Source organism: Bufo gargarizans, chromosome 6, assembly GCF_014858855.1.
Source record: "Bufo gargarizans isolate SCDJY-AF-19 chromosome 6, ASM1485885v1, whole genome shotgun sequence".
Classification (NCBI taxonomy): domain Eukaryota; kingdom Metazoa; phylum Chordata; class Amphibia; order Anura; family Bufonidae; genus Bufo; species Bufo gargarizans.
Window position 1 is genome coordinate 293128602 of NC_058085.1, and position 15218 is coordinate 293143819.

The 15218-nt window shown below is 47.3% G+C and overlaps 1 protein-coding gene across 1 annotated transcript; it reads right to left on the reverse strand.

Moving 5' to 3' along the window:
- Positions 1 to 1105: 1105 nt before the first annotated feature.
- On the reverse strand, positions 1106 to 3619 carry ADO (2-aminoethanethiol dioxygenase). Its single transcript, XM_044298049.1, has one exon. The coding sequence runs from the start codon at positions 3388 to 3390 to the stop codon at positions 2647 to 2649; it is 744 nt and encodes a 247-aa protein (XP_044153984.1). The 5' UTR covers positions 3391 to 3619; the 3' UTR covers positions 1106 to 2646.
- Between the last annotated feature and the right edge of the window lie 11599 nt (positions 3620 to 15218).

The following is a 15218-nucleotide window of genomic DNA, read 5'->3' on the forward strand; positions in this document are numbered from 1 at the left end:
TGGCGGGCGATGGCGGCAGGCTTCATGTACAGCCCGTTGGAGGTTACACGTACGCCATCCATTACATGGCTTCCAGATCATAAACACTGGGCTCAATGACGGACAATACAAAGGAAACTCGGGAGGAATGTGGCTTCTTAAGAGGATACTGTCAGTCAGTGGATCTTACGAGATAATCCCCTCCTCCCAAAAGAAGAATTCATTCTGAGACGATGCATATTGAGAAATAGTATTTTTCCTTCTTAAAACCAGGCTAGGCAACAGGAAAAGTCCAGGAAGCGAGAGACTGCACGTTCTAGGGGCTGCTATTTATAGTGGGCTCCACACACCACTGCGGGGTCCGGCAGTGAAATCAGCGTCAACACGCCATGTCCTGGAAAACAGAGGGAGAGCTATCAAAAGTGGTTTAAAGAAAAACTGGCTTAGTTGCCCCTAGCAACCAATCAGATTCCACCTTTCATTTTCCCAAAGGAGCTATGAATAATGAAAGGCGGAATCTGATTGGTTGCTAGGGGCAACTAAGCCAGTTTTCCCTTCACACCAGTTTTGATAAATCTCCCCCACAGGCTGCAATGCCACCTATGGATCAGGATTAGAGATGAGCGAACCGTGTCGTCTCATCAAGCAAATTTCTGCGCCTGCAAGGGAAGTTCGCGAGGCAGAGGACGCACCCTCTGATCGGCAGGCCCCGATATCTCAGACAAGCGGTACAAGTGCAGGGGCTTTGCTTCGTAAGCTCCCACTGTTCATGCGCTGCTACCTAAAAGTGTAGTGGTGCGTGCGCAGTGGCTGCTCCAGTAGCGAAAGCACAGCCTCTGAGACGTGGAGGCCGCCTGAGGTGTCCGGCCCTGTCAATAAAGAGGCAGGGGGAGCCTCATCAGTTTTGCTCATCACTAATCAGGATCTCTGGCGGTTGTGACACTACAACTCCTAGCATGTCCTGACAGACAGCAGTGTAACACAGAAGTGGTAGTTTTTTTTATTTTAGCTATAGTCAAACTGCAACACCCATCAGGTTTTGACTACTGCATATTCTCCTACCAGAGACATAACTCTGAGACCTACAGCTCCCAGCGAGTTGTACTTACTCGTAGGGTATGTTCAGTTTCTTTTTTTTTTTTTGCCCAAAAAAATAATAAAAAAAGGGGGAGTACTCCTAGTCAAAATTTCACGCGGTTTTGGATCCTGCCCGTTTCAATGGGAAGTTTGACTGTGAAAATACTGTATAAATTGCCAGACAGTTTTCACACCGAATGAACGGGAGGTAGATTGTGTTTTCTGCTGGGACTTTAAAAGGGCGGAATTGGCGCCAAATATCCTAGTTGAAAAAAAATATATAAAATCTCCTCCGCTGGTGAAGTGCATCTGTACAAGCGGAAATCGCAATTCAAAACCGCATGGTCTTACCTCGGTTACCGTTGCGTTTTGGACCACAAGGTTAAAACAGTCTTAGGCCTCTAGCCCACGAACGTAAGGGCTCCTTACCCGTGCTGCAACCGCAAATTGCGGTCCGCGATGCACAGGCACCGACCGTGGGGCAGCCGCATGCGGACCCATTTGCTCGAATGGGGTCCACAATCCGTCCGTTACGCAAAAAAAAAGATAGAACAAGTTCTATTCTTTTTTGTGCAACGGAAGCACAGAACGGAACACCACGGACGCACTCCATAGTGCTTCCGTTCCGCATCACCGGAGTTGTGATGCGGAATGCACACGACTGGTCACCCGTGAACTTCGGAACCGCTGTATGCGGTCTGCAGCACGGGCAAGGAGCCCTTACGTTTGTGGGCAAGAGGCGTTAATGTAAATCCCCTCTTACAAGAGCTGGAGGTCTCACATCACTGATCGATATGCGGGGGTGGGGAGATTTATCAGAACTGGTTTAGTCGTCTCTAGCAACCAATCACATGGAGGCTTTAATTTCTCAAAGGAACTGAATAACGAAAGGTGGAATCTGATTGGGTGCTAGGGGCCACTAAGCCAGTTCTGATAAATCTCCCCAAAATGACATGATGTAAACCATGCACACCTTCAATAAATTACATAGTGGGGACGTCGCTGCTCCGAATTTTAATGGACACCATGGGATCACAGCCTTGGGTACAAACGGCTGACACAAAAGCATGGCAGGGAAGTGGCTAACGCTTTTTGGGGCACGGGCGGCAGTAGGTTGGCATGCGTGGGATAGAAGGGGGCTGGCAGCCTCCATACTGTCGGAGTCCACAGCATCTCACACAACGCTCCACAGTCCTGGATGTATAACCTCCGCAATCAGCCGCCATTTTTAAGGTGGTAGGACTGTTCACAGACTGAGGAGGAAAAAAGATCCAGCAGTAATAAAAAAAACATTAAAACGCCCGAAATTGCAGTGGGATCCTTGGCGTCCATTTCCGTATCACAGACGTTACCATAATCACGATGAGGGCTCACTGGACAACCTCGATATCTACAGCCGGCTTTAAAGATGGCGACTAACTCCTCCATTGCCAAAGAGGTTCCGCAGCAGCAGCTGCTGCAGCACCATGACAGTATTCACAATGGGCTTCCAGTAGTAGTAATAGGGGGGTAACGAGCATACAAGGAGGCCTGACCCTCTGACCATTATTAGTAGGACCCCATGACTGTGACAGGAGGAGGTAGAAAGGCTCAGACAGACACTTTGGGCCCCGGGTAGGGCTCCCCCCCGCACCAGAAATCATCAGGTTGCGGGATTTCCAGCAGCCACACCTCCCGGGGGTGAACCCCGGAGGCCTCGGCCCCGCCGTCCCCGGTCTGCTCGGAGGAGGCGGAGGACGGGGCCTGCGGCAGCAGCTTGTAGTAATGGCAGTCCCGTCCATCGTCCGGGTCATAGGGGGGAGCCAGGATGTCCAGGAAGGCGGCGGGCCCGTCCACGGCGCTGATCTGGTGCAGGTTGTCCCGGTGCGGGCTGAGCAGGCAGGCCGGGCTCGTGTCGCTGTACTCCCCGGTGGAGCGCAGCACAGCCCGGAGCACGGAGCCGTTATTTCCGGGGGGCTCGGGCTCCATCTTGTCGAAGCCGCTGATGAGCACTTTGCCGTAGAGCACCTTGAGCATGCCGTGCATCCCGGGGTGGTCGTGCAGCGGGATGCTGGCGCCGCCCTTCAGGAGGAAGACCCCCATGCTGAAGCCGTCCGTCTCGCAGATGTGCATGTAGGTGACGGGCGGGTTTTGCGGCAGGGAGATCGGGGCCTGGGCGCTCTTCCGCGGTCGGATCTTCAGGTCCTGGGCCCGGATCTCGCTCACCAGTTTGTTCAGCTGCGTCACATTCTCGGCGAATCCCTTCCCGTCCCCGCTGCTGCCTGCACCGCGGAACGTCAGCCGGGCCTGGCGGGCGATCTTCTGGATCAGGGAGTTCATCTCGTCCCTCGGCATCTCCCTCCCTCTAGCGGTGACGGCTCCCTCCTAACGGCGCAGTGAGACAGGACATCCCCCGGTGACCACGGTCTCTCCTGTCGCTACACCCTTCGTGAGCGCCGAGCCGATCCGCCACCCATTCATGCAAATAGTGGCCACACGTCTCCCCCGGCCACAGCGCTCACTTTTTATTGCCGCATGGGATTGTGGGGCTCGTAGTCCTGGCCGAGCCCCGTTCCTGTTATTGTTTTCCCGTAACGAGTGACATAAGCGCAGTGCAGGCGGTCCGCACTGAGACACGTCCGTGCACACACCACTCTATAGGCAGGGGTCTCAGGGGAGGTCTGAGGCAGGCAGCAAGCAACTGGAAAGCTTTACCAAAGACTACAAATCCCGGCATGCCTAGCGCCGCGGCTTACGTTGGATAGGTCACGCTGGGAGGGTCGTTTTAAATGATTTGCGCTGAAGTCCATTGACTTTGACATTGCCTTGAACTGCGGGATCCTGCAGCGAGGAAACAGGGCTGCGCTGTGTTATGTCCTATAGCTGGAGCTTGGCACGAAACGCATGTACTCCAGTTCTCCGCATACTTCTCCTCAGACATCATCGTGCACTACTGTAAACCGCAGCGTGGAGCGGGAATACAGAAACCGCTAGTAAACCGAGCCGGTTATTTACAGGCTCCTTATTTCGTCAAAAGCGGTGCAGAGAAAAAAAAAAAAGTAGAGTTGCTCATAGCAACCAATCAGCTGGCAGCTCTTATTTTACAAGGGGTCTGTAAACAATTAGAGCTGTGATCTGATTGGTTATCAATATATTAAAATGGAGGGTTAAATGTGTAAATGTATTTAAAAAAAAATACATCTCTCTCAATAGTTATATAGCTACTGAATGAGACAGAAGAAGGGATGCCTTTAACATGTATATCTCCTTGAGAAGCCAATTTGACCCTAAAGGGTTAATTCAACCTGTAATCTAAACTCTGTCCTGTCACTTCTCTTATCTCTCTGCTCTGCTATCAGTAAACCTTTCCGGGATATATTGTTTAACATGCGGGTGTCAGGGAGCCTCTATCTAATAGCGGGAGACTCCCTGAACCTCCGGGAGACTTGAGATCCCTGGTAACAAAGGTTTTAAAACTGAGCGCGGACATTTTTCACCTCATGTTAATGTACAAACTCATTAGGCACATTTATTACTCCCTCTTTACACCCAAGTCTAAAAGCGCATTCACATGGCCGTGGTGCCACCGTGCCAATGTTAAGGACCGCAAACCACGGGTCTGCAAAATGGGTACTGGCCGTGTGAACTATGAACTCTCAGAACCTTTTACTTCAGTGGCTCCACATTCCTCAAGATACGGTGAAAGATAGGCCTTCTGTGATGCCCCTCCAGGTCCTTGCCTCCGCGTCCTAAAAGATAGAAAGTGACCTATCTATCGCTGCATCTTAAGGAACGCGGCTCCATTGGTTACGCACCATGAAGTTCACATGGCTGGTGCCCGTTGTGCAGACTTGCGGTTTGTGGTCCTCAACATTGGCATGGCGGCAGCACAGCCATATGAATGCGCCCTAAGTGTACGGCGACACTGGTCATGGCCAGGACAGTTTAGTGGTGATCCCATAGAAATGAACGGGGTTGCAGCCTGAGTTGCACGTGTCCCGCAATTACGACCCTCGAATCACTAAAAATCCAGCAGAGTTGAGGCATACGTGCAGTTTATGCTGCAATCCCATTGATTTCTATGGGATTGCAACTACACTGCGATGCCCCTGCTGTCCTGGCCACTACCAGTGTCGCCGTACCCTAAGGGTATATGTGTCATGTGACATTTCTTGTAATGGTAGTCGATAGTGTCACCATGAGACATGCAACATGCTGTGTCGCGGACATCCAAGTTGGATTTTTTGTAACTGTCACAGTCATAGCATGTCACCTGCGACACCACTGAAATACATTATATGTAATGTCGCTGTGTAGCCGTACCCTTATGTTGGGACTAGACTACAACTGTAAGCACATAATCACAGTCAAAACAGGACTACTATAACTGCGCTATTAAAAGGGGGTTGTCCCACCATAAGAACTTATCTCCTGGGCCCCATGGATCACAAGAATGAGGTGCTGAGTTGCATGAAGCTGCGGTTACACATGTGCGCTGCCAGTCCATTCAACTTTATAGCAGAGATAGCCAATGCCAGGGGCGGACTGGGCCCTGGAAAAAAAAACTATAAAAGTGGCCCCATGCTGTAGGCAGGGGCAAATTGACAGAAGGCAGGGCTAAAACAGGGCCACAATACCTTAGTGCAGCACAAAATACCGCTCAGCAGAGCTAAATACCACAGCACAAAATACTGCTGCCCACCCCACAGTATGAAACCGTATCATTGTCCTGAGGACGACAATATCATTGAATTCAGGACGGCACCTGTGTCTACTGGCCAGATGTATAGGTGCCTGGTGTTCCTACATTAATAAAGAGAGCATCAGATCGCTATGTACCTGACTGGCAGCCATGAGAAGGGCTTTGGCTGCTTCCTGGGCGTTAGCCCACTGGGAAACTTTAGCTGCACCTTTACATGGGGCAGTTGTAGGGAACGAGCGTTGGTACAAACGTGTAAAATGGGGTGTTCCTTCACTTGAATGGGTCCGCAAACCTGGAGATGCGGAACGGAAGCACTACGAATTGCTTTTGTGGGGTTCCATTCCGGAAAAAAATAGAACATGTCCCATCTTTTTGCGGGATGGACGGATCGCGGACCCCATTCAAGTGAATGGGGTTGCGATCCACATGCGGCATCCCCACGGTCGGTGCCCATGCATTGCAGACCGCAATTTGCAAGAGGCATTACACTGTTCTATGTTAGCTCCTTGCTGTTCTGCTGTTTAGACCTCCCTGTCCTGCAGCCACTCTCACCATTTGGCCTCATGCACACGGCCGTTGTTTGGGTTCGCATCCGAGCCGCCGTTTTGGCGGCTCGGATGCGGACCCATTCACTTCAATGGGGCCGCAAAAGATGCGGACAGCAGTTATATCAATGGCCGCCCATTCCGTTCCAAAAATTCCGGAAGGCACACGGGCGGCTTCCATTTTTTGCAGACCGCAAAAACCGGCAGGGTCATGTGCATGTAGCCTCAGGCCTCATGCACACGACCGTTGTTTTATTCCGTGTCCGTTCAGTTTTTCGTGATTTTCTGCGGACCCATTGACTTTCAAACAGAGATCTAACAGAGATCGCCTTGACGCTCGGCAGACGGGCTCAAATAATTTTGTACAAAACGATTTGCCAAGTATCTCGCACTTATAGTGTAGCACTTGTTATTATTATGCAATTTTGTACTTTATATTGCAGTTTATTGTCGCATTGCATGTTTCTGTCTTTTAATGTAAATCAGCCCAGCAGCACATGCTGGGAGGAAAATACCTGTTTTCCCAGACCAAACCTCTCACTGTGTCACAAGGGGTATTCCCATCACAGACAATAGGGGCATATCGCTAGGATATGCCCCCCATTGTCTGATAGGTGCGGGTCCCACCTCTGGGATCCGCACCTACAATGAGAACAAGCGGGGAGCGCTGTGGCTGGAGGACCCTGGATTTCCTGAGGTCCATCCACCACCAAGTGCTGCTCCCCGCTGTTCCCACAGAACTGAATGGGAGCACACCGTGCATGCGCGGCCCCTGCTCGCATTCATTTCAATGGGGCAGACTAAAATAGCAGAGCCAGCACTCGGCTATTTTCGGCAGTCCCATAGAAATTAATGGAGGGTGGCTGCGCATGAGCAGGGCAATTTCCATTAATTTTCCCGCTCCATTCTCATTGTAGGTGCGGGTCCCAGAGGTGGGACCCACACCTATCAGACAATGGAGGCATATCCTAGCAATATTCCCCCATTGTCTGTCATGGGAATACCCCTTTAAGAGAATTGTCCAATCGCCGTTTCCACAGACCAGGCTTACGGAAACTGCTGCTGTATCTGTAACTCCGATTGCAGTGAATGAGAGCTATGTAAACAGCATAGCAGAACAAACTATTCCACTTCCGTAACTATTGCTCTAACTCCACAGCCTGTCCCGTGCGTACATTTCTGAGCTACTTTCCCGATATATCCCCACACGTAATCTCCGATCCTCACAACACCTCCTTCTCTCCTCTTATCAGTTCCACTGTACTCTGGAACTCTTTACCCCAACATATCAGCCTCCCACCTACAGTAGAATCCTTAAAAAGAAACCTGACCCTTCTGCCACTATACTGCCAGTGACCAGCTTTATCCTCACCTTCTGTGTCCTTCCTCCATACCTTGTAGATTGTAAGCCCTCGTGGGCAAGGCCCTCTCTCCTTCTGCACCAGTTTGTAACTCGTCTTGTTCATACTTATTGCAATTGTTTTCTATTATGTATGTGTACAGCTCAGCATGTTCCAGTGGATCGTTATTAATATTGCTTTTAACCTATAGAAGTCAATGGGCTGAATTAAAAAACATGTTCCATATTTGCATAGTTCACATGTGTTTTTATTTTTTAGCTGTATTTTAGCAACACTATGAAAATAGCAATAAAATAGTCAACACTTGAAGAAATTATAGTGTGAAGGAACCCTAAGACTACTTTCACATCTCCGCTTAGAATTTAGGTAGGTTGTTCCGGCGGAGAATGTCCGCCGGCCTTATTCAGTATAATGGGTCCTGCGGAGATCCGTATGCATGCTGCGGTTTGTGTCCGGACGATCCTCCGCTAGTCTGCCAGAATGGCCATGCCGGAGTTTTACACTGGAGGTGTGAAAGTAGTTTAAGAGACTTTTGGCCATATGAGCTTGCACTTTTTGCTGAGGTGCCTTACATTTTCTACCTTTTGAGCCGCCTTCGACAGTGATGGTCAGAATCCGGATTAGATAAAAATAATGGAGAAGAGACGTTAAACATGTAAGACTGTAACTGCACGTAATTGCACAAATATGTAGAAAAGTATTTCAGCATGTGGTTTGACACACTGGTATTAGGCAGGACATGTCTTCAATATTCTCACTGTGGTCATAACTCAAGGCTTCTATTTGCAAACCACACAGCTGGGGGTCATGTGCCACTCCTATAAGGAATACTGATTGTACTCACTTATATGGCTCTGATATATTCCACAACGCTTTACAGACATTATCAGTGCTTGCTGTCTCCAATGGAGCTCACAATCTAAGTTCCCTATTAGTATGGCTTTGGAGTTGGGAGGAAACCGGAGTACCCAAAGGAAATCCACACAAACAGAGGGAGAACGTACAGCTCCATGCAGATGTTGTAAGGCACCAATGCTGACCACTGAGCCACCATGCTGCATACATTCTAGATACAGGGATTCAGGGCACTGGAACAGCAGTTGAGCGGAAGAAGGGTTCTTGCATCAGGTTATTAGATTGCTAGTAGTTTTCTAGGGTGCAAGAAGCTAGGAAATAGGTGAAAATTCTAAATCTTTAATAGAAACAATACATTGTATTGTGTACTTAAAAACAAAATTGTGTTATATGTAACCATTCCTCCCATTACGCAAGATAAACAATTTCTGAGCTGTTCGCCTGCTTCCTCCGGAGTGTTTATATTCTATTATTCATCTTTAAACTTTAAGGGGGTGATGATAAATTGCCTATCTGTTACTCAGGAATCTGCAGAGAAACAAAATAGTTGTCAGGACCGAATTACCCAAATGTGGCATCTCTGTTATCTTACATGTTCCTACTTTTTTTTTTTAAAGTGTAGTTATCTGAAAAGAAATCTTTCCAGCTGTAGTAGTACAATTGTATCTAATAGGGCAAAAAGAAGAAGTGACTGAGTATATTTGCACATTAGGAAGTCGTGACATTGGATAGTGGTGGGAAAAGGCTTCTTCTTTCTGTGTAGTGGGAGGCGAAAGGCCACGGAGGAAAGTTCCTCTACAACTCACACCATGTAAAGTACATAGTGTAGGGAAACAAATGGCATTTTTAGAGATGAGCGAATCGGAGCTGACGAAGTGGAATTCGATCCGAATTTCAGGAATTATTCGATTCGCACCAAATCCGATTTCCTCACGCTTCGTGGTAACGAATCGCATTTTTTTCCTAAAATGGCTGCTGCACGTGTGAGGACATGGAGCAAGGAACTCTGGGAAGGTGGGATCACCCATAATGCCATGCATGCAGCCAATCAACAGCCAGCCAGCCAGCCCTGTGATGTCACAGCCCTATAAATAGCCTCAGCCATCTTGAATTCTGCCATTTTCTAGTGTACTTAGTGCAGGGAGAGACGTCAGAAGGCACTAGAGACAGTGTTAGAAAAAACTTCATTGTGCTACAAAAACGATTTACAAGTGCAGGGCAAGATTATTCAAGGTGTAGGGAAAGGATAGGGAGGAATCATTCCACGGCATTTATGTAGAACAGGGTTCAGTAGGGGAGGTTACAGCCTGGGTAATAGGAACAATCCTATTACACCCTGCTGCACTGACTGCGGATCCAAATTGCCATTATACAGCTCTGTAAATCCAGCAAATCGTTCTTGTTATTGTGGTGCAAGTGCTGTTTGAAAAAGCCATTAACAGGGTTTATTACATGGAAATATTTATATGTCTTATTTGCCCTTGTGCGGTGCAGTTATAGGTTCTAAAGCATTTTTTGGCTTGTATTAGTGGGAAAAAAAGGGCTTATTAACCATTGTGTGGTGAAGTGCAAAAATTACAGCCCTTTTTGGCGTGTATTAGTGTGGGGGGGGGGGGCTTATTAGTGAGAAAATTTTTGTGGAGTTTTAATTTCCTTTTTATTTATTTATTAGATTTTTTTGGCATTAGCAAAACTAATGGATTGCTGACTGAGTGATGCTCAACAGACAGGATTCGTTTTTTTTGTGGATTATTGTTCTGACGGATCAGAGGAAGGGCAAAAAAATCTGTGACGTCAACACAAACTTACTGCTGACACCCTCTCCACTCTGTCGGCGAGCTCTACTTGGAATCAGCTGACAACGGTGTAAAAGGAGTGCGCTTCTTCTTGGCGCTAACATCAACCTGTAAGGGCTTGTTCACACGAACTTATGGGTTCCGTTCCATACATTGGGTCCGCAATTTACGGTCCGCAATGCACGGAGAACGTTCGTGAGGCCTCCGGGACGGATCTAGACCCATTCAACGTGAATGGATCCGCATCCCTCCATTCCACAAAAAGATAGGACATGTTCTATCTTTGTGCGGAATGGAACCCCACAGAAGCACTCCATAGTGCTTGCGTGCGTTTCCGTTCCGTGCTTCTGTTCCGCTCCGTATCTGTGGATTTGCGCGCCCATTAAGATGCGGAATGCACACGGAACGGTGTCCGTTTATTACGGATCTGCATATGCGGTCTGCAATACGGCAACGGAACACATACGTTCGTGTGAACAAGCCCTAAGGCTGAGTTCATACTTCAGTTATTTGGACAGTTTTGGCCCCGTGACTGCCCAAATAAGTGAACGCCTGTCATCTGCATGTCATACTGACTCACAGTATTGTTTCACTACCACAGCAGACTCCCTATGCGTGTTACTGCAAGGTGTTCAACACCACTATACAGGCTCTCTGCAGCCAGGAAATAGCAGTTTTTAACGCGATCCGCCGTGAATACATTCGGATCGAACCAAATTTTTTCAAAGAATTCGGTGAACTGGCCGAATCGAATTTTTGAAAAATGTGCTCATCTCTAGGCATTTTGTTCAGACACAGAAAAGATAAAGAGGGGCACACATTTATCCTAGTAAAGAATGATTTTCATCCTGCATAGATAATTCACATTAGATTATCACATTAGAGGCAGTCGAAGTGCACAGCGCGATAATAATTTAACAAGTTTATTACGTAAATGATTCATTGTTTTGTTTTCTCATCGCAGACGGGAATATTGTTTGGTCGTGAGAATCTGATGCCGGGTAATATAAAACTCCTGTTTTTGCCTTGTCAGGAAATGGCCTGTCAATTGGTGCTTGCTAATTCTATAAAAGATGAATGTAATATTTAGTGGGTCAATTCTCCAGTAGCCAGTTTCATCACAGAAGGGGAAACCTTGATTTAAAAGCAGTTGCATATTTGTCTTTTTTAGCAGTAGAGAGCTTCAGAATTGTAAGGCCATAAATAGTATATTGCCGTGGTAGAGTGGACTTCCATAGCCATGAAAATTGTATATATTGTATATGTGTTTTTATTTTTTAAAACATTTTTTGAAACGTTTATCATCTTGTCTTATCACCTAGAACAGGAGACCCCCTTTCACTGTTATCTGATCCACCATGGAGGAGAGGAGACGCATTGGCCATACACATTAGATTAAAGTCATACAAACCCAATTGTTTTGTTTTCAGCGGAAAGCTAGTCGGTACTGTGATACAGGGGCATAGCTATAGGGGGTGCAGAGGTTGCCGTCGCTACGGGGCCTAGGAGCCTTAGGCCTCTTTCACACGAGTGAGTTTTCCGCATAGGTGCGATGCGTGAAGTGAACACATAGCACCCGCACTAATTACTGATCCATTCATTTCAATGGGTCTGTGTACATGAGTGTTTTTTTTTTTCACGCATCAGTTCTGCGTTGCGTGAGAATCGCAGCATGTTCTAGATTCTGCGTTTTTCACGCAGCCCTGGCCCCATAGAAGTGAATGGGGCTTCAGTGAAAAATGGATTGCACCCAGATGTAATCCAGATGCAGTCCGGCTGCGATGCGTTTTTCACTGATGGTTGCTAGGAGATGTTGTTTGTAAACCTTCAGTTTTTTTTCACGCGCGTGAAAAATGCTTTAAAACGCACTGCATCCGCACGGAAAAAAACTGAACGCAATCGCAGACAAAACTAACATTTCATTGAAAGCGTCCTGAGCAAATCGGCACCGTTGGTGTGAAAGAGGCCTTAGGGGTCCCAAAGACTCTTGTGCCACATAACAAAACACGGTATTAGGGCTCGTTCACACGCATGGAGATCACAGACCCATTCACTTGAATGGGTCCGCGATCCCTCCTTTACGCAAAAAGATAGAGCAAGTTCTATCTTTTTGCGGTGCGGAGGCACGAAACGGAACCCCAGAAAACACTCCATAGTGTTTCCGTAGTGTTCCGTTCCGTGCTTCCGTTCCGCATCTCCGGATTTGTGGACCCATTGAAATGATGCGGAACGGGACACCAACGGTCAAGTTACACCTCTGGCTGGAGGGGAGGGGGTTGCTGTTATAATTTTTGCCTCAGGCAGCATGAAGGCTATGTGCTCCCCTGCCCCTGGCCACAAAGCACTGAGGGAGGGGGGGGGGGCCGGCAGGCTGAACCCTTGCACCAGGGCCCATGAGTCTTTAGCAACACCCCTGCTGTGATTTCTCTTAATGTATTTTAAAAAATAATAAACAGAAAAAAAAGTCATACAAACCCACAGATTTTGGCAGGACTGCGCGTCCATCAAATGTGTTTGGGTGTGTACCAATTATCTCTCAATGGCACTTGTCAAGGGGAAGAATGATCGGGCTGTTAGATTTCGACAGGCCGATCCTTTTGATCTCAGTCGCATGAAGAGGTGTCTGGCAGCAGCTTACTCCCCTTTCAGAACACATGCACGATTGGCCCACCCGAGCATGCATGCGCACGGACAAGATATTTTGCATATTTTGGGAATTATTTGCCAGTTTGGTTCCAGGACATAAAAAAAAAACAACTAACATTTAAAAATATACATGAATCAGTACCGCAAGAAAATTACACACAGGAAATGAAAAGTAGAACAATAATAGGGTCTATAAATGTGATAGGTATAAGCAGCCTACAAACTAGGTCAGAGGGCTTGTTTATCCAAGTGCTTTTATGTGAAGGACCCTGCACTTGAAATAGATGCCTGCTGCCCCATAAACACATCCGCAATATGAAGTCGGAAAGAAAGGGTTAATCTTTCCGGGACTTACAGGGGAAATTTTTATAAAATTAATCATTCAAAACGGACAAAACCGTGTCTCTTAACCTACAGGTGAAACTCGAAAAATTAGAATCTCGTGCAAAAGTTAATTTATTTTAGTAATGCAACTTAAAAGGTGAAACTAACATATGAGACTCATTACATGCAAAGCGAGATATTTCAGGCCTTTATTTGTTATAATTTGGATGATTATGGCTTACAGCTTATGAAACCCCAAAGTCACAACAATCTCGGGTCCCCTTTGCTCAGGGGGTATGGATTAATTAGCTGACTACAGGGTGACACTTTGAGCCTAGAATATTGAACCTTCTCACAAAATTCTAATTTTAAGCTGCATTAATGCAATTCCTTTTAATTTGCATTACCGAAATAAATGGACTTTTGCACGAGATTCTAATTTTTCGAGTTTCACCTGTGTATATTGGCTCATTGAATTATCTCTGAGGGCTTCATCTCTCTAGCATGTAGTACTAGTCTGCAGCCCTCCTCGTGACACTAGTATTTGTCTATACAGCGTAGTATTCTGACGTTGAGCCTATGTCACCACACGGATGGCTGTCATAATTGAATAAGCTGCCTGGATAATCTATTTTGGTGTGAACTTTGTAATGTACTTAGGCTCTGCGCTCACAGTATAAATGAGTGTAATTGCAGGTAATGTCGCTCTTACCAGACATCTGATTTGTATATTTACGGACATATATTGTAGGCTTGGCTAGCACATGGTGTGCGACATAAGCTTTGTTGAGAGCTGTTGAGGAAATATGGTAGTGAACTGTCTCTTGGTGGTCTCATAGAGCAGAAAAGCGGTTACCAAGCCAAGGTAGCTTATGATTAAAGAAATTGAGGATGAATCCTAAAATCATTTTATTCTTTGCTGATAACAGGTATTAAAGACATTTTGGTAAATTATACTTTTTTTGTTCTGCTAATCTGGCCTCTGTAGGGCCAGTATGATGCCTTATTAGCACATTTTCTGATTATTCAGTGTTTTAAAGGGGTCGTCTGAGTGTTTAAAGAGGTTTTCCGGGATAGGTCATCAGTATCTGATCGGTGGGGGTCTGGCACCTAGGACCCCCACTGATCAGCTGTTTGAGAAGGCAATGGAGCTCGCAGTAGCACCGCAGCCTTCTCTCCACTCACCAAGCACAGCATCGTATATTGTATAGCGTCTGTGCTTGGTATCGCGCTCAGCTCCATTTACTTCAGTGGGGGTGAGCTGCACTTAGGCCATCTGACCGATGAACGTGACATCACATGGCCTAGGGAAAGCTGCAAGAAGGCCACGACGCTACTGCAAATGCCGTTGCCTTCTCAAACAGCTGATCGTCCGGGGACCCCCACTGATCGAATACTGATGACCTAACCAGGTCATCTGTATAGCGCCACCTGCTGTTTGTTCTTTTCTTTATTCCTCTGTCCTCCTCAGTAACATTGCGGTGGACGCACATGCCCAGTTCCCTCCTTTAACTGCCACCAGCTGGATTTTCTTTTAGAAGCTGTAACAGTTACAGGAAGAGAGCTGTAGCAGAATGGACATGCCCCCTGAGCTGTGACATCGAGAATACTGCAGCAGAAAGTACACGCCTCCTGAGCTGAGATATGGAGAATGCTGCCTCAGAAAGTACACGCCTCCTGAGCTGAGACATGGAGAATGCTGCCTCAGAAAGTACACGCCTCCTGAGCTGAGACATGGAGAATGCTGCCGCAGAAAGTACACGCCTCCTGAGCTGAGATATGGAGAATGCTGCCGCAGAAAGTACACGCCTCCTGAGCTGAGACATGGAGAATGCTGCCTCAGAAAGTACACGCCTCCTGAGCTGAGACATGGAGAATGCTGCCTCAGAAAGTACACGCCTCCTGAGCTGAGACATGGAGAATGCTGCCGCAGAAAGTACACGCCTCCTGAGCT